The 20,660-nt window shown below is 36.8% G+C and overlaps 1 protein-coding gene across 9 annotated transcripts in view; it reads left to right on the top strand.

Moving 5' to 3' along the window:
* Positions 1–20,660, top strand: part of RBMS3 (RNA binding motif single stranded interacting protein 3) — a 674,890-nt gene that overhangs the window by 405,013 nt on the left and 249,217 nt on the right. For all 9 annotated transcript variants that reach the window (XM_087430659.1, XM_014790089.2, XM_004419451.3 and 6 more), the window contains exon 5: positions 13,502–13,659. In XM_087430659.1, coding sequence (XP_087286785.1) covers positions 13,502–13,659 — 158 coding nt within the window. The remainder of the gene's footprint in view (positions 1–13,501; positions 13,660–20,660) is intronic.

The following is a 20,660-nucleotide window of genomic DNA, read 5'->3' on the forward strand; positions in this document are numbered from 1 at the left end:
TTGAATTCTATGAATTTCGTAGTGTTTTTCTTTTCGGTTAATCTGAAATTCGTCCATCCTTTCTCTATGTAAATTTTATCGTATTTAGCTATTTTAAATCTTAATCTGGCAATTTTTAAAGATTCACAAAGAAATGGAGATGGAAAGAGAAAAATAAAAGGAAGCTTCAGTTTCTGTCCTTGCTGCCCCTCCTTCCTGTCTTCTTTGATTTCTGATTTCCTTTATGCTAAAACAGGTAGTTGTCACAGACTAGCTAATAAGTTAAATACCGTTACCTATAAATAGATACGTTTTGATTTAGTGCTTTCTTTAATGTAAGCTTCTGAAATTGATGTAGTTACCTATTCCCTCAAGTGCTTAATTTTATTTTGCTTCTCATTTACTTGAGAAGAAAATATAGGCAGATACCCAGTGAATGTGTACAGCTGCATAAGACTTAAGTGGAGAAGATATAGATATTAACGTCTATAAAGTATCTGTTTAATTCTCACAGTAACCCTAATGGTAGCCGTATCCTTTTAAGTGATGAGGAGACGAAGACTTAAGGGGATGAACTCACTAGTTCAGAATTATAGTGTGTGTGTATATGGATACATATAATCTCCATACATATAAACTTATATGTAGCTAATATGTAAGTGCTTCTGAATTTGAAACCAGATCGGCCATGGAAATCCCTGGCGATTTTCCACTGTATTGGCATTTTTCTCACTGGAGTCTGTGGAAATTATTTTCAAGGATTCATGAGTTCCCTATGAGAATTTATCTGTTGGAGGCTTTCCATTCTATGATAATCTTTAAAAAGTTATGAAAGCATATCTGAGGTCATCTGGTTGACCAGTTGATGTCACTGCCTGTGTCTGTATTTATGTCTATCATCACATTGTGCCAAGGAGACCTACTGTCACTGTCTGGGGCTAATGAAGAAAGAACAAGGCAGACATGATAAGTAAATGATGCTATTAAGCCAAATGAAAGCTGTTAGCCTAGCAAGCTATGTTCAGATGAAGATTTCATAGTAATTTACACAGAGAAAAGTAGTGGAAGAGTTAGTATGCCACAGGGCAAAAAGAATATAGCCCATGAATTTCAAAAATATTTGGTACTGCAGCAGTCAGTAGCATATTCACATTGCAAGGGGCAATTTAGATTTGGCAAAACTATATCATCTATGATATTGAATTATGTTTTAATTAAATAGTATTGGTTGTGCAACTTTGTTTTTATGCAATTTTAAAGCGTATTTGGCTTAATAGTTGCATTCAAACTATAAACAGAGGCATTTATACTTCATTAATTAGATGTTTGCTCATGTTTAAGTTCTCTTTAATAAAAATACCAAATCAGCACTGAGTCTATTATATATATTTATATAAAATATATAATATATAGTGATAGATATGTAGTAACAGTATATATATATATATATATATATATTTTTTTTTTTTTCTTTAAATGGGTTGATACCAGGGTATCTCAACCTTGGCATGACGGATACTGTCTTTCACAGATAATTCTTTCTTGTAGGGGGCTTTCCTATGTGTTGTGGGATGATAGTAGCAGCCCCTTCACTGTGGTTATGACCAACAGAAATGTTTCAGATATTGCCAAGAATCCCTCGGGGGGCAAAATTGCCCTGTTGCAGAATCATTGCAGAACCATTGCCTTATCCCATTATTACTATCATGGTTGCCAAGTAGTGGTTTTGTAATTCCGACATTCCTTCGTCATTTATTAGTTTGCGTTCTACTTTAAGGAATCCCTCATGTATTTAGTTATTCACGTATATAAGAAGAGATTCATAGATTCTTATTTTGTTTTATGGGTTGAAATCATTACTAACATTTTGTATATTTATGCTGAAACATTTTGAATAGAGCTCTAACAAGGTAAAGATAAATGATGGATATGAATTAGCTGTTCTTTTCTCTCTTCTTGAGTGAAGCATTTTAGTTACTTTGCAGTCCTAGTCAGGTATTGGGGTAATCCAGCAGAAGCTGCCGTTGTCTCAAAGGTTGGGTACCAGTTCTGCCTCAGTAGTTCATTGAAGTGGAGTTGAAGGAGCGCAAGTCACTATCTCCTTGGAAGCCAGGAGCATTTTATGGTTCTTAACTGTGCTGAGAATGCCAATGACTCTAAAGCTGGGGAAAAAAGACTCTTAATGAGTTTCAGCATTTTAATGTACTGCAGGTTCCCAATTGTATGAATTTAAGAAGCTTAGCAATTCGGTATCTTCTGAATAACAGCATTTATTTTATACTCTAAATACTGCCGGGGAAGTCTGAATAACATTGCAGCCTCTTTGGTGTAATGGCTTTGGTGGGCTAATTGACTTGAACAGTGGAATTGCTCCTAAAAAAAAAAAAAAAAAAAAAGCCACGTGGTTTTGACTAATGAGCCCAGTAATAAATCATTAATCTTTTTAGCTCATAAATGATAGGAACAGTGTTCTGTTTCCCACCCCCCCATGATATATTTCTAGATTCTCTTGCTGATACAGTGGCAACATTTTAAGGATCTTCTCATCAGTTTAATATGCCCATCTCCACATAATTTAATATGATATCTAGTAAGTTTGCACCTATGAGGAATGCAATGGGACAGTTTCCAAATAGCAATAATAGTTCTCTGATGAATATGACTTATATTTAGTTAGTAAGTGTCCTCTTGCAATGTCCTAAATTTCTCTATTTATACAATTTAATAATAATTGTAGAAAGAATAATGAGTTATTGAGCTTCTCATTTGTACCTGGCACTCTACTAAATTTTCAGTACACTGTGTCATTGAATTCTCACAATAACCCTCCGAGGTTATTAGTATTATTATTTCCATTTTATGGTTCAGGAAATTTGCTGAGAAATGTTAATAACTAGTTAATGTCATAGAACTGGTTAATGTCAGATCCACCATGTCACTATCTATTCACAGATTATTCATTCCTACCCAAAGTTTTCTGGAGGTTTATGAATAAAATTATTATTTTTTTTTAAATTGAAATATATAAATAACTCAGCCCAAACTGAAATTTTGGTTGCATTAGAGCTTAACATATCCCAGGGTTTTTTTTTATATTTCAAGAATTAATTTTCATGTTCATTGTGTAGCTGAAACACCATTTATGGTATAATTACCATTTTGAGGAAAATAGAATTTCAAGGTACGAACTGGAAGAGTATAGAAGGCAGATATCTACATTCTTGGCTGCATTAATGTGTTAGCTGACAGAAATAGCTCTTTATTGTTGAAATTTAGTTGTAAACTATCCACTAGGCTGAACTCCTTAAAGTAGGCAGGGATCATGGCCTATCACGTTTGTGTCCTCAGGATTTAGCTCAGTGGCTGACATATACTAGAAGATTAAATGTTTAATGAGTGAGTGAATGAAGGTCATGGCAATGATGTCAAAAATAAGTGGATGTTCCATTTAGTAAAGTGTCCTGAGTCAAGATATGACTTTGACTTGGATTAGTGTCGTGACCCTGAGTGCCTCCAGTTGGTCAAGTGTGCTAGTCTACTGGGCCATGGGACTTCCACACACAGAACTGAGCGGAAAACTGAAAGGTATGCCTTCCTTTTTCATTGATCTTCTAGGCAGTCTTGGCAAAGTCATTTAACTCATTATTGAGTCATATTAAGAATAAGACTTATCTGTTTCTCACTGCTGAGTTTTAAGAAAATTACAATTAATATATCTGCCAAATAAAAGCTGGCAATGATGATGGAAGTTACTCTTTTATTTTTTTATTTTATTTTTTTTGTGAGGAAGATCAGCCTTGAGCTAACATCCATGCCAATCCTCCTCTTTTTGCTGAGGAAGATTGGCCCTGGGCTAACATCTGTGCCCATCTTCCTCCACTTTATATGGGACGCCACCACAGCATGGCCTGACAAGCAGTGCATCCGTGTGCGCCTGGGATCCGAACCTGGGCCGCCAGTAGCGGAGTTTGCACACTTAACTGCTACACCATGGGGACAGCCCCTGGAAGTTACTCTTTTAAAAGGCAAAGTGGATTATCTCATTTGAACACCTTCGACCAACAGTTGTACCTCCTCTTTTATCTATCAAGGTCACAATGTTAATATAAGAAATGGAAGAAGGATAGTAGCACGTAGTTAGTTTCCTTCTTGCTCCCCCACCACCCATTCCTACATTGAAAAATTGGTTTTCAGTGTGACACACACACACACACACACACACACATCCACACACACATTTTCTCCAAGCTGATGTTAAGGATCACAGGCCATCAAATGCTTTGCAGCCTGTTCAGGCTCTCTTTGAAAAGACTAGGATTAAATAAACCTAGGGTATACCATCCTTCACTTAGGCTGACAGGATTTAAATGTACAGCTGAATTTGTTGTTTTTTTTTTTTTTTTTAAGTTCTGGTGTAGAGCTGACTGCTTCCTCTTCTTCTATAACATGTGAAATGTGCATCACTTTACAAAGCCAGTTTCCTGTGAAATTGACATTGGACAATTTAGGAATAAAAGTAGATTCAAGCAAAACAGCAATGCAACAGCTACATTTTGTGTACAAAGCTGTGTTTTTTCACTTTATATATATTAAACATATATACGTTTCAATTTATCCTTATGTAATAGAGGTTAGAAGAAAACTAGCTAGGTATGTTTTTCTTAGTAACTTGGGAAATTTTATTGCTCTAGCCTTGCAAATAAGACTTAACTTTGGGTCTTCTTTCACTACCTCAATTCCTCAGTATGATTAAGTGATTTCCTTTCTTGGTCAGAAAGATAAATTGTGCTGCTTAGTAGGTTTACACATTGAACATCCATCGGAATCCGTTCAATAGTGACTCCTTCACCTTGATCTCTGAGAAAAAGTTATGTCAGCCATTAAACACACTGCTCTTGTGTTGAAATCTCAGACCTCCCATTCAAATAGACTTGGATTTGATTTCTAGTTGGATTCCTTAATAGCTGTGTGATCTTGGGCAATTGCATAGCTTCTTATGACCTCAGCTTTCTCACATGTAAAATGAGGACATTAACTGTATTTATCTCAAGGGTTTTTTTAAGGATTAAGACCATAGTAAGTTTAAATAACTTTAAAGCATAGGTCTTAGCATGTAGTAAGCTTAAATATTAGATAATATTGTATCATAAAACGGTAATATTATGAATCCTCTCTAATGTAGGGGAGGAATAACTATTCCTCTACCCTCTAGGTTCTTCTGGCTTGTCTAAGAATTAAATTGACATGAGAAAGAATAATAGGATAAAATCAAACAAATTTAATAACATGTATACTTGGGAAAAACCCAGGAAAACCAAGTAACTTGTCAAAATGGCTGAAGCCACCACCTAAGTACTATCTTCAGCTAAAGACAAAGAAGGATGTTGGGGGTTAGTGGTTTGGGACTTCAAAGGGGAAGAAGGCAATTCACGTGGAGATAGAAAAGCAAATGTTTGATAAACATATGTTTGCCATGCCTTGCAAAGACAATGAGAGATGGAGAGGACTTTGATCAAATGGGCCTTGCTAGGTTTCTCCCTGTCTACCACAGCTAGTTCATATTATACTCTAATTATCTATGATGTTAACTCCTCCCTAGAACAGGCTTTCTATCTTAAATTGTTTTAGGCAGTTAAGGGGAAGGTCAAAGTGTCTTTCTGAGTCTTTTCTTCTTAATTAAACCAAAGAGATACATTTTGGGGTGGCAAATTCTGATCCCCCACACTAACAACAAATAATTTATATGATGTGATGATGTTAAACCTATGTAGCAATGAATATTTCAGTATAATATTTGGGATATATTTATACTAAAAAATGTATTTGTTGTTTATAGAAATTTAAATTTAACAGGGTATCTTGTATTTTATCAGGCTGCCCTAATTTTGTAGGACATAGTGTTTGCCACGTGAGCTCTGTTGCATAATTCTAAGAGTCACCATTAATGCTGGGGGTGTGGGTGTGTCATTTACATAGAATACACTGAGAATGGTTGCCCCTGAGTGGAACTCTATGTCCCTGCATCCTTTACATCCTAATGATCCATTTGTGTATGTATACCAAAGATGCATGTGAGCCTAGGCTGTCATATTCTAGGCAGAAGATACAAAAGTGGTTTGCATCTGTTCTGTATGTGTGTTGTGGTGATTATTCTGGAATAAATTAATAGGGTACCATAGTAAACTTACGGCCCTATTCATGCCATTTCCATAATTCCAATTGTCTGAAAGAGGATCATGGTCATTATCAACAAATCAGGTGATAACTTCCTATCCCAGAGCTCACAGCAGGCTGATAAAATAGGTATCTCTGGAGAGCCCCTTCAGCGAGGTGAATTAGACTCTGAGAAAATGTGGTGCGATTTGTTTACAATATTGAGTAGTTCTCTATAGTTTTGTTTCCTGTTCTTATTTTTGGCTGTCAGGACCCTGAGTACCAAACCATACATATTTGTGATATAGTAATATATTACAATAAAAACTATAGAGAGATCTCAATATTGTAAAATGTTAATTTAGCATTTTCTCACAGGAGAAACCATCACGTCAGGGCTGATAACGTGATACTGAGCTCCAGTTCATGAGGTGCATGTGGAGGGAGAAGTCAAGGAAAGCCAGGAATCCAATCTGGCCGCCCGTTCCAGGACCACAGGTAACTCAAATTCAGTCGTAAAGACTCAGGAGGCTCATTTAATCATTCACTGCTCATCTCAACTTGAGGCTCATCTAGAAATAGCCGGTAACAACCTTAAAAAACAGCACAAATGACTGGTGGTTCAGGTTGTCCTGAGCACTGGCTGTGGTTTCACAATCAGGCTTCTGCTGCGTTTGTTATTCCAGAATTAAACCTTCCAGTTGAACTTGAGGATGTGAGCTCCGATTGCCAGTGCTGTGCTTACATTAAAGCTGAAATAAGTAAGTGCTCTTTTAAAGCATATGTTCTTTAGGGAAATTATTGTTCTTGGTGCCTTGGGAGGAAAAACTGGTAGTCACCCTCCTCTAACTCCATCACCATGTGAAACTAGGAGAAGAGAAATCACCTCCTCTCTTTTAGTGGAGGGAGAAGGCAATTGAATACACAGGGCAGCCCCCTTCACCGCTTAGCAAACAGGACAGAGGACACCTTTGTCACCATTTAGGGGTGAAAGCCTACTTCTTGGCTGTCCTTCTTTACTTTTCCTTTTGTTCTTTAATGCATTACCTGGGAGGTATGCTTCTGGAGCACCTGTCTTAGTGGTAGACTGTGCCTCTCTCTTTACCTGGTCAAACACGATGGCTTTGTGGCTGGGGAATGCAGAAGTCCTAGTGTGAAGGTCAGAGCTGAGCACGTGTCCTTATGTTTTCATAGCAATACAGATTTGACAAAATTAATACATTGTATTAGAGTTCTCCAGAGAAATAGAACTAATAGGAGATATATATGTATTTATTTATGATATGGAATCTGCTCACACGATTATGGAGGCTGACAAGTCCAAAAATCTGCAGTCAGTAAGCTGGGAGATCCAGGAGAGCTGATGGTGTAGTTCCAATGTGATGGCGTAGAGCTGATGGTGTAGTTCCAGCAGGTTTGAGACCCAGAAAGAAACAATATTTCAGTTTGGGTCCAAAGGCAGGAAAAAGCCCTGATGTCCCAGCTTAAAGGCCATCAGAGAGGATGAATTCTCTCTTAATTCAGAGGAGAATCAATCTTTTTGTTCTATTCAGGCCTTCAACTGACTGGATGAGACCCACCCACATTAGAGAGGACAATCTGTTTTACTCAGTGTATGTATTCAGATTCAAATGGTAAACTCATCCAGAAAACACTCTCAGAGAAACATCCAGAATATTGTTTGATCGACTGTCTGGGCACCCGACAGCCCAGTCAAGTTGACATATAAAATTAACCATCACACATATGTATGATACTGAAGCAAGTATGGCCGAAACGGCAGGCTTCCTGCAGGTCTCAACCAGAGGTGCTGTAACTCCTATAGCCATGCATCAAATGTGCTGAGAATACTACTGGAAGGGTGAGAACATCTTTGTACAATATTAGTGTTAAGCTAGTTCCAAAACTTCTGACTCCTTCAGGGCAGCTCTAACAGAGCAGGCTCTGACTCCCTGCTTCTGTTTTCAGGGTGAACGAAAACATTTAGTTTTTAGTATTATTAATTTTTAAATTGCTACAGCATTTAAAATAGACTATTCCATTAAAAAAAAGAATACTCTTTTGTCTCACCATTGATTTTCCTTTCTACAGGTAAAATCCATTGAATAGCTATATTTATCAACAATCTTGAGTTGGTGTAGTAGAAAAAGTACTAGATCAAGAGTCAAAAAATTTCACTTTTGGTGTCATTTATTTACTTACTAGCCATGTGACTTTGGTAACCCTCTTAAGATATCAGAACTGATATCTTATCATTTGTAGAGTGGAGATGATAACTCTTGCTCTGTCTCCCTCATAGGGTTATTATAAAGGGCCACATGAAATAAATTGACCCTGAAACACTTTGAATACTGTAAAACTCTGCTCTATGTAAGGTAATAGTATTATTATCTTCAGTCTATATGACCATCTTTCTCAATGTGTTTTTAAAGTATTACAGTCACATGTTTGCTTTTGAGTTGTTTCAAACTTCCACAGGATATTTCTGGATGTTTTATCCTTACTGGTCAAGATAATTCATCTTGAGACATCTCTGTCCACCTCATAGTTCAAAAATGACTATAAATTGGTTATACACAATTTTATGATTAAAAAGGGACTTGATAGTATATAAAGCAAGCAAAAACTAGTAACTTAGTAAGACCCGTACATATTACATTATGATGGAAGAAAATGGGAATATGGTCCCCTAAAACAGTGTTACATAAAGTTTGGTCCACCAAATGGTACTTGTTCTCAATGAAATAAGTATAGAAATTGAGAGTAAGCATTTAAAACCTTTTTATAACAATTTCACATTAACATGATATTGAATCAAGACGTAATTTCGGTCTGTTGAATATAATAATAAAAAATTGCAACTTGCATTTTGCATATTTTAAATTTTATTTTCTATTAATTATTTTTATTGTGTTTTACAAATATTGGTCCATGACGGATTGGAAATAAAAATGGTCCTCACCCCAGGTAGCTTGAGAAACATTGCTCTAAAGTTTCTAATACCAATAGCTACTTCCTAAATATTTAAATGTGGTGTTGTCAAGCATGAGTGTTATCAGATTAAGTTTTGAGATCTTGTTCTGCTAACTAGCTTTTTCAGAATGATGTATATAAAATAGCCATAATGCATATCTAAACAGCAGAGTCCCAGACATAACACTTGATCTAGATATGGGCAATGACTTTTTGTCCTTCATTTATATTCATTTGCTTAGCTACCTTAAAATGTTCTGAAGGTCTGAAGTTGTCTTAGACTGTTAAAAAGCAAATGCGTGCCAATAAATCTTATTTTTTGCAGTTTATAAGCATCAAAAACCCAACAAAATGGAAGTCATTTCAGGAAAAAAAAATTATTTACATATTCTTGAGTGAAATGACACGTCTCTGCTCCCATTAACAATGGAGAGGGTACATTTCTAACTTTTTCACGATCTTTTGCAAAACTAAATAGGAAATCAAGAAATCCCTGTACAGATGAAAAGATGTAGAAACAGACCAAACTTGGGGGGTTATTTATGCTGACATGGTCAATTAAATGTAATAGATTATGAATTGTAGTTATATACTTTTACAAATTAGAGAACATCACAGAGTGTTCATTCAGTGATTATGTGTAAAAGGCTGGCTAAGGCTAGGACCTTTTCTTTTTAATAACTTTAACTCCATAGGTAAACCTAATTAATTAAGCAAAAGTGAATAAAACAAAGAATTCAGAGATATTTGTTTCTGACTGTACTAATATTCCTTTGGACCACAAGCTGCTGTCTATTATTCATTGGATTTTAGGAGAAAAGGCAGTGTCATGAATTGGTAAGAACATTGGATCAGGTATAAAAGGACGTGAGTTCTATTTCCAGCCTGTTACTAATTAGCTGGGCAGCCTTGAGCAAATCATCACCACTCCTCTAGCTTCTGTTTTTTTCCATCTGTTAAATGATCAGATTGGATAAGATGCCCCCTTACATCCATTCTAGAGCTAAATGATCATAAAAATTTAAGTTAAAAAAGGATTTTTAAAAAACTCTTTTAGATTGCAATTATCACATGAGAATGTTTTTCTGAAAAGTTAAAAAGAAAGTGCTCTTTGGTTCATAATGCCAAAGAACTTTTTGAAAGTGACAATCTATTTACATAAACCTGATAGATAAATAAAATTGAAAGTAAAAATATAAATGTATATATTATTTTAAAGTTTATTCCATGCAGAAATTAAATTCTGTTGTCAAATCAACAAATGTATTCAAGACTAATACCACATTTCAAAGGACAGAATTACTTAACAAATAACACTGCGCAATGCTATATTCTTTCTGTGAATACAAATTAAGGAATGACACTATCCAATGCTATATTGTCTCTGTGAATACAAATTAAGGAGTTGGCCTTGCTGTTTGAATTTGGATTCAGAAAATAGCTTACTGGGCAATCCCTAATGCACTAAGCTCTGGGTGTTTATTGTATATCATTTTGAGAAGCTGCAAGGCATTCTACACTTGTGGAATTTGGAAGTGGATTTGAATCAGGGTAAACTGGTACATGGCTGCCTAGAGAAAATGAAAAGATCTATACAGTACCCTGAAATAGTGGGGTTGGTTGCTTATGGTTATTTAGCCTGATTAAGGACAAAGGCGTGCAGAATGTTGGGCAAATTCCAATCCATTCACGGGACTACCGTGTGCTGCAGCCCACTCTGTGAGAAGCCCTGGGTTAACGCAGGAGCTCCCAGACTGTGCGATACATATCTCTCATGGAGCTTGAGTTGATCTAGGTGTGTAGGATCCAGAAATCACATCATAAGAAAGTTGTTCTTTTCTTAATTCTTTCTCAATTCTGATTCTTCCCAGGAAAAAAAGACTCCATCTGGTGCTAGTGTGCTTCTCATCTCTCTCTTAATTACAAATCTCATTTGTAACTAAGAGCGAGTCAACCACAGTGGTCAAAGCCTTCTGCAAATAAACAGTATCTAGCTATAATTTAAGAACATTGATTTGTTCCCTCTTCTTACAGTAATCTATTTACGCCAAGTGATACTAGCTTTTCGGTTATGGTAGCAACATAAAGTTATCTTTTTAAATGAACGCACTTAAGACCAAAGATATGTTGATTTAAAGTAAACTTTTAAGGGGCCGGGCCGGTGGCATAGTGGTTAAGTTCAGCGTGCTCTAGTTTGATGGGGTGCGCAGGGTCAGATCCCAGACGAGGACCTGCATCACTCATCAACCAATGCTGTGGTGGCGACCCACATACAAAATAGAGGAAGATTGGCACAGATGTTAGCTCAGGGCCAATCTTCCTCACTAAAAAAAGAAAATTTTTAAGTAAATTAAATAATAGTACATGACAAAATTTTCTAAGATGATATGTAAATGATTAAAGCTTGGGAAACTTTGGGCTAGTGGAAAATATACTGAGCTGGAAGATAAGAAATTTGGTTGCTAAATCTAATTCTAACTCTGTCGCTAATTATCAAATTGTCCTTGGGCAAGATGATGACTCTTTCATGGCTCCATTTCCTCATTATCCACTAAGTGTAATGATATTTGCCAAGCTACCTTTGCAGTGACGATGTGAAGATTAAAATTAACTGATAGGTAGGGAAATACTATAAAAGTTGAAAATTCTATATACATAAAGTTCATTATTATGTATCCGAAACACCACTTTTTCTTTTTTTTCACCATCCCAGCAAAAAAAAAAAAAAATGATTATGATCATTTGAGAAAGGATAATTATCTCTGTTTTCTCTCTAGGATCATGCCATTTCTTAGTGGTGTCTGTGTCTGTGTATGTGTGTGTGTGTGTGTGTGTGTGTGTGTGTGAGAAAGAGAGAGAGACAAAGAAAGGGAGAGAGAGACAGAGACTGACTACAGTTGTACAGTTTTTACATTTATGCTATTCCTAAATACTAACCCTGTGTTGTAATTTTCTGATTGAGTATATCTTTATTTTCCATGGAGATAAAAATGTTTGAAAACTAAACTATGTTTTAAAAATGAACCTAATAATAGATCTTATTCATCTCGAAGCTTAATAAAAATATTACGACCTGTCTGAATATTTACAGTTGTTAAAGAGAATGGAGTTAAGCTTCATACCAAAATTGTTTATTGACCTGAAATAATATTTGGAATCTTGCTTATTGTATTTTTTCATTGTACTTAAAGCTCAAATTTTCTACAGAATATGATATCATCTCTTCACAAAAGATATTTTACTATTACATAATGTCATTTCCTATAAACTTCAGAATTTCCTTTTCCAGTTTAATCTCTCTTATCCTTGAAATTAAGGTTGTTGTTTTTGGTTAAAATATAATGGTTCAGTTAAATATCAGATATATTTTGATATTAATGATTAATCATGTCATATTTATGGCTGTGTTTTATTTTGAGACATACATGTAACTCAGTTCCAACTTATTAATTCATTGTGTGAAATAGAGAACATTCGTGCACATAGAAACAGGGCTAGCAATTGTTGTTTGGTTTCCCATTCTATTAAGCAAAGCATATTTAAACACTCTTGCTGCTGGATTAGAAAACAAGAGACATTATAATCTCATTTGTATACAAATATTCATGTATGGTCTAGGTCAGTGATTTCCAAACTTGAGCAGTCATCAGAATCACCTGGAGGGCTTGTCAAAACACAGATCGCTTGGCCCCCCCTCCAGTTTCTGGTTCAGTAGTTCTGAGGTAGAGCCTGAGAATTTGCATTTCTAGTAAGTGCCCCAGTGATGCTGAGACTGATGATACTGTTCTAGGACCACACTTTTTTCTCCCATTGGTCCGGTGGAAGGCGGTATAGCAGAACAGTGAAGCCCACACACTTTGCTGATACTCCCAGATTTCAGCCCTGGCTTTGACACTTACAAGCTGTGTAAATGGGAGAAGTTAGGGATCAATTTTGTCATCTGTAAAATAATAACTATTATTTTTATTGGGAATACTGGATGAAGTAAAACATATTGAGTCATGAACACAATACCTAGCATGCTATGAGCACTTACTAAATGCAACATTAGTAACTAGTGGTGATGGTAGTTAGAGTGGTAATAGTAGAAGTAGCAGTTAGTGGTAATAGAGAAGAATATACCTATTTACCTTAGTTCAATTGCAATAGAAGTTTATTAGTCTTTTCTAAAGGAAAGCTGGACAGAAAGCTTGGTTTTCATTGATGACATTATTTCTATGAGAAATATTCTGGCAAGAAGAGAATTCAGTGAAAAGTGATGCCCTTAGTGAAAGAACATTCAAGAGTGTGTTGGAGATTGGAATCTAGATTACAGTTTAATCAAAAGTTTATCCATTTGTGCAATATGTTTCTCAATATTCAGAACTTACTGCATTTGTTTCTTTGCTTCCTGTAGCAACAAGAGCAAGACCCAACAAATCTATACATCTCAAATCTCCCCATTTCTATGGATGAGCAGGAACTTGAGAATATGCTGAAACCCTTTGGACATGTCATTTCCACAAGAATACTAAGGGATGCTAATGGAGTCAGCAGAGGTGTTGGCTTTGCCAGGTAAACACTTGCTCTATGACTTGTCTTTTCTCGTTGTTCCCTTTTAATTCCATTCCTTTCTAGCACTAGGGCCCAATGCAATAGACTATTCCAAAAAAAAAAAAAAAGGTAGCTTATCAAACTGATTCTGTGTATCTTTGCTTGGAGCCAGGGAATCCTAATGTAATTATGAATACGTTGGTGCTTGCTAAAATATGTACGTAGAATGTTTATATGTGTCTTGGGTCATAATGATACGCATAACCAGTTCCCAGTCCTCTCTATGCCTGTAGATCAACAAAATCAGATGCTGCCAATTTCTGCCAGGGATAATAAATGCCCAATACCTCAAAGCTAAGGAGCCCCTGTGGTGAACAAAGCTTTCAAATGTTTTTGCATTGATTTCCAAAGAAGGCAATGGTAGAATTTCTCAGTCAGGAGAAGAGAGAAGAGAGGAACGACTTAAGAAACAGGAATTGTTGGCAAGTCCCAAGGAACCCAGAAATATAAGGGGAGGTCATGGGAGCATCTGCATTGAAGAGGCCCTGGCTGCGTGTTTTTGATGTTTTACGCAGAACAGAAAAAAGCAAATTGCACTTATTTCATTGTCGGAAAAGGAAGAGTTAGTTTTCATTTTAACTTGAAGGGAATGTTTACAAAGGAAGATCTCAGCCAGGAATGGAGTTAAAATGGTTGTACCTGCTGTGCTTTCATGAAAAACAAAGCTAAAGAAACCACGGAGAAAAAGAAACTGCTCAATGACAAAGAAGAAAAGCAAAAGCTGTGTCTCCATGGCTTGGTGTGTTTATGTGTCTCCAGCTGACTTCACATGGATGAACGGATGGATGTTAGTGCCATCTGGAAGGCAGCCCATTGCAGACAGGTGTGTCCACCTATGCTGAACCCTGCTGTCACTGGGAAAACTATTCCAATCCAACTCTGTTAACCCAATTTGAAAGATAACAAATTATAACGTAAATGTTAGCTGATCTCTAACTTGACTCCCTAGAGCTCATGGATCAAGTCTTAAAATTCTTTTTATTCCCCACATTGTTCTACTCATAGTAGACCGGTGGATATATGCAAGATACAGGCTTGATGATTTGAAGAGAAATAATCAGAATAAAGAAAATCTCCCTGACTTGAATGCATGTGTGGGGCATTCAAGGTTTCAGAACCTTGTTAACTGTTGATTTTCATGGTCCAGGCAGAGCTAATCGCACCACCTGGGTCTCTGAAATTTGCCAAATTAGTCATTCTTGGATAGTGTACAACCTGCTATTGGAGGTCTGACCAGTGTGGGAGTTCATTGAAATGACTGCTATGTTTTGCTTCACACAGCGTGCACATTCCTTTGGTGCCTCCCCCACCTCTTGCTCCCCCAAAAACTCTCTCTAACAAATTAGTTTCTCCTTCCTTTGTACTCCTGCTGAGAAATGAACATATTTCAAATTCATCAAGAGAACATATTTTCTAAGATCTATGGTGATTTTTTTTTTTAAATAAAGGATTTTTGGCACAAAGTATATTAGTTTGCAAGGGCTGCCATAATAGAATACAGCAGACTGGGTGGCTTAAACAACAGAAAGTTATTTTCTCACAGTTCTAGAGGCTAGAAGTCCAAGATCATGGTGTCAGCAGGTTAGATTTCCTCTGAGGCCTCTCTCCTTGTCTTGATGACCTTCTTTTCCCTGTATCTTCACCTGGTCTTCCCTTTATATTTGTGTCCTAATCTCCTCAACTTGAAAGGAAATCAGTGAGATTGGATTAGGACCCACCCATATGACCTCAGGTTAATTTAATTACCCCTTTAAAGGCCCTATCTCCAATACAGTCACATTTTGAGGTACTAGGTGTTAGGACTTCAACATGTGCATTGGGGGGGACACAATTCAGCTCATAAAACAGATGTTGGGCTGTTCGTTTCTCTCACTTCTTTCTTCACTTTACATTTTGAGTTTACTTAAAAATGAAAAAACACTCTTCTTAAATGTAGAACTAAGTAATGCAAATCGTAAGAAGCAAAACTATAATCATAGTATATGGTGTCACGAAAGAGTCAACCTATAAAGTTTTTTTTTCTTTGGGAACTGAGACAGGATGGAAATTTCAAATTACTATTTTATGCCTGCTCTGGGTGCAGCCTTTCCCTCCTTCAGTGCGTTTTGCATATAGAAGCCACAAGCAATTCTTTAAAAATGCAAATCTGATCATGTCTGGGACCTGCTGACTTCCCTTCCATATGCCTGAGTGATTGCATTTACCAACTTCACCAACATCAGCCTTGACATCATTATCCCTGACGTTGCTCCCCTTCCTGGTCTTGTGTTTTCTTGCCTCATGTCCTGGGCACAAGCTGCCCTTATTGACTGTTAGACTTTCCGTGACTCTTCCCCTGGTTTCTGCCTATTCATCCCTCAGCTATCTGCTCAAATGTCTTTTCTTCAAAAAAGCCTTCACTGACCTCCAACTCCAGCCTCCAAAGTTGAGTGCTCTTGCTACAGCTCCTTTCAAAGTTTTGTTTTTTGTGGGTTTTTTCCCCCAATAAAATTTATCACAATTGTAATGAATTTGCTATTTAATTTCTTTCTTTACCCACTGGATTGTACATTTCCTTAAGTCAAATTTCCTTTTTCATTGTTGGATGGATGGGAGGCTGGGTGGTAGATTGCATAATTACCTTTCTGTGAAGTACCTGAATGGCTAAACTCCAAGCAATGGTTTTTTAAAACTTTGAGCTTTGAATATAAATTATCAATCACATTCCAATACTGAAACTTAGATCTCTATACTCTAAATCATGTATTTTCCAATTTCAGAAAGTGCATATGGATTGAAAAGAAAAACCTAGGTTCAAGTCAAGCCAATGATTTCTTATGCCTAGGTAAAAAAAAAAAAGAATCTACCCCTCTTTTGTAAGAAGCCAGGAAACTCACGCAGAATAAGTATTTCATTCTCGGTGTATCTTAGACCTGAAATTCCAAGGAGCAGGATCCCATGCGATTTATCTAATTTGATGGGGTGAGAAAATAATTTTGGCTATTCCATGTGAAAATAGATCTGCCCAAATTCCTACTTCCTCACACTTTAACATTTGCTCTGCATTTTCTAGAACAACTATGACTATTGCGTTGACTAACTTGATCATTCACAAATTAACTCTTGCACAAGTTTTTCTCCTTTTTAAAACATCATCCTTTTTCCGCTCAGACTTTCTCATTGAGTGCACCCCCTCTGAACCACAAAATAGATGATTTGAGTCTCTATTTTCTCAATTCTTCCAAGGATAGTATATAGCTAGAGAGTTAATGCAATGGATGCCTTGGAACAGGGATTCTCAAAGTATAATTTCCAGGACAGCAGCCTCAGCATCGCCTGAGAAATTGTAGAAATGCACATTTTTGAGCCCCACCCTAGACCTACTGAATCAGCAATGGGTGGGGGTAGGTGGGGTGCAACAATCTGTGTTATAAGAGAACTTCAGGTGACTCTGATGCTCTCTAAAATTTGAGAAACATTGCCTTAGGGCATTAGGACTGGTTCTCAGAATCATCTGGAGGGCCTGTAAAAGATTGCTCAGCCTCATTCTTAGAGACTTTTCCAGATGGAGTTGATTCCTGTTGATGCCTCTATCACACTCTACCACTTTCTCAAAATATACTACTTATGAATCTATCTTTCTTCCTGTTCCTCAAGGGAAGGGACCATGCCTTCTTCTTCTTCATATCTGTCCCAGCACCTAGAGTGGTGTCTGACATATAATTGATCCTCAGTAAATTTTTGGTGATGAATAAATGAAATCACTTCAAGTTTTTTGTTTGTTTTTGTTTGCTTGTTTGGTTTTGAATGTAGCAATATGCAGGGAGATAGCATTTGATGATAATAGTAAGCCAATTCTGAGACGGGTGTCTTGGAATATTAGAGAAAACTACGGTAGCATCAGCCCAACTATTATTGGTTCACAAATTGTTTCTTCTATAAGTTCACAGTGCCACAGGCATTATTAAAAGAATATGCTTATTCAATTGGGAGAACAGCCAGCCTATAATTTTGCCTAGTAAACTGTACAGATCTCTTGAATTTATGACTATCTCAATTCACGAAACCTGCGTAACTTTTTCAGCAGGTTACATTTTGAATATTACCATTGGTTACTCCTAACCACCAGATGTGGTCTTTGATTCATGTGTAAGAGATCCTAAAATCTCTTTGACTAGAAAGAAAACCCCCTATTATTATTTCACTAGCAAGCTATACATTAATCTTCTTTGATAACCATCTCTTCAAAGTAAAGGTAGTATCTTCACTTTTTATTTAAAACACTGAACTTCAAAGCATTGATTTGAATGCCAGTAGGGTGCACAGACAGCACAATTATAGGCTTTTCGAAGTTCCAGAAGAACTAGATAGTGTCTAAAATTACAGACATTTTATTTTATTTATTTTTTCACTCTCTCGTAACTTAATTTTGTAAGATCCACCCCCCTCTGAGAGGCATTTTATAGCCAAGTCATAAACTTCTAAAAACAGAATTTATGGTGGGAATGCTGACAATCAGACAGTCAGACCCACTACTGCAGAGCTAGCGGGTGCCAGCAGACTACCTTGCCTTGGAGGGTGAGGATTAGAGTGTAAATCAGCCCGAGTCTGGAGGGACATGACTGTGTGTTCGTGTTATCCATTTCCCATTCCCAGAAACATGAGACCGTTTGTCTAACAAAAATCACATTGAACGAGTGTTATGAGAGGCTGGTAAAGAATGACCCAAAGTGGAGAAAGGATGGGGGGTAAGCATTCACAATCAATCCAGCTTCAACATCTGGGAACATAGAACCTCTTTAAGAAATGCATTTACTGTCCCCTGGTGAGCTAAAGAGCGTGAGAGACCCCTGAGCACAGAGACCTTTGTATTTGGTAGTAGTTTTCTCCCCTCTTTCGTACTCTTAATTTGATTCTCATGGAGTTTTGTTTGAATGACTTTTAACACACGGGCAGCCCGGTGCTCTAGCTCTCCCTGCCAAATAAGCAAGTTTTCCAAATAAGTAATTTCAGCTCTTCTTCCTTTTCATGAAGTAAAAAAATTAATCATAAATATAAGCAGACAAATATTAGCCTGAATGTTGAAAATCAGTATAAATAGCAGATTTAAAATATTCTTTTTGTATTTTCTTTTAATGAAATTGGATATCATTAAAATTTTATTGATTTACCTTCTACTGCCTGATACTTCTTCTTGCTCCCCCTCTTCTCCCACCTCCTGAAATATGAGAACTCTGATTCAGAATAAACATAATGAAAATATAGGAATTTTTAAAATTATAAAGCAAATACCAGTACTTCATGTATTCCCGTTTAGGCAAATATATGATCCTTTAAAATGACCATCTAGCCTATTAAAATGTGTTTTTATTGTTTGGAATGTGTTGAGATCATATCAACCTTGAGTTCATTTTTGTGTCAACAATTTCTCCCTTGCCATTTTGGCAATTCTTGTGCCATTACTGTCTCAAACACATGGAACTAGGAAATCAAATGTGAGCAAAGAAAATCTCTGAAATGTAAACTTCGTGATTAGTAGTCTCCAAACTACAGCTGTGTTTGCACAGAAACAGGTTACAATTGTGTTTGCTGAGATTGAAGAGAACAAGGGTTGTTATTCCTTTTGGTGACTTTAATTCCTCTCCCAATTGCCAGCAGATGTGACCCACTGTCCCTCCTCCAGCTTCTTCGTCTTTGTTCTTGTTTTATTTTATTTCCTTTTCATTCACCTTCATCCGTTTCTTCTCACTGCCTCTTTGTATTTTTTTCTTTAACCATGAGAAAGTCATGATCATGGCTAAAGAAAGCAGAACATTCTGCTTGCTTTTCTGTATATTTGAAGCCCTGGATTTCAAAACTCAAACCAACCAACCAATCAACCAACCAAACAAATGAATTAAATTGCGTCGAATAATCTATTATTCTGAAATCTCCTGGACTCACTTCTTGCTCTAGACACGCCTTTATAAAAATTTAGAGAGGGAGGAAAAATATATACTTTATCGTTTTATTATTATAAAACTGAAATGAGTAGATTCCAAAGACTTCCCTCTGTGGGATGGGAGGAGAGTTCTGAATAGTATTTACCCATGTGAAACTGAAATGAGAGCACCTGGTTATCTCGAGATTGGAAATGGTGGCCATTCAATGTGCTCAGGGCCTGTAAGACCTCTTTGCCCTGTACCTGGTCTAAGCACAAACAGTGACGGGGGCTCTTGGGCCATCCAAAGGCTGAGGGCGTTTGAGGTAGGTTGCCTGCCTCCAGCAAATAAAGAGGAAAGATTTGGAAATAGCATTTGGACTTCAAGTGTGAGTCTCTTTTATTTAGTGTCTTTGCTACATTCTCAGCTTTCTGTGAGTTGGACCAACCCATCTATTCTCTATATCTGTGTGGTTAGGAGCATGGCTCTATGGGTCAGAAATAACCTAGGTTGTATCTTAATTCTGCACCTCCTATCTATGTTCTTAGACCAGTTACTTAAACTCTCTGAGCCTCCTTTCCTGATATGTAAAATGTATTCATTCATTCATTCAGTTTGTCTAATAAATATGTCTAGGGCACTACTAGTATACCAGTCCTTGTTCTAGATGCAGTAGTTCAGAGGTATACACAAAATAAAGGTATTTGCTTTCACGGAGTGACATTCCACTGGATTGGGGAGACAAAAAGCATGTAATCAAACAAATAACAAAATAACAAATAATATCAAGTAATTAATATCAAACAAGTAAAGTATCATAAAAACAAAATAAAACATGAAAGTGCAATAGAGTGTGGCAGAATGAAAGGCTGGAGGCCAGGAACAGGAAAGCCCTCTGAGGAGAGAGCATTTAAACTGAGATGCAAGTGATAAGAAGGAACCAGCCAGGAGAGTCTCTGGGTGGGTTGGGGAGGGAAGAGAGTGACCCTCGCAAAGGGAAAAGAGAGTGAAAGCTCTGAGGTGGGGCCAAGTTTGGCATATGTGAGAAACAGAAAAAAGGCC

Source organism: Ceratotherium simum, chromosome 5 (genome assembly GCF_057802395.1).
Source record: "Ceratotherium simum simum isolate JZ-2026a chromosome 5, ASM5780239v1, whole genome shotgun sequence".
Classification (NCBI taxonomy): domain Eukaryota; kingdom Metazoa; phylum Chordata; class Mammalia; order Perissodactyla; family Rhinocerotidae; genus Ceratotherium; species Ceratotherium simum.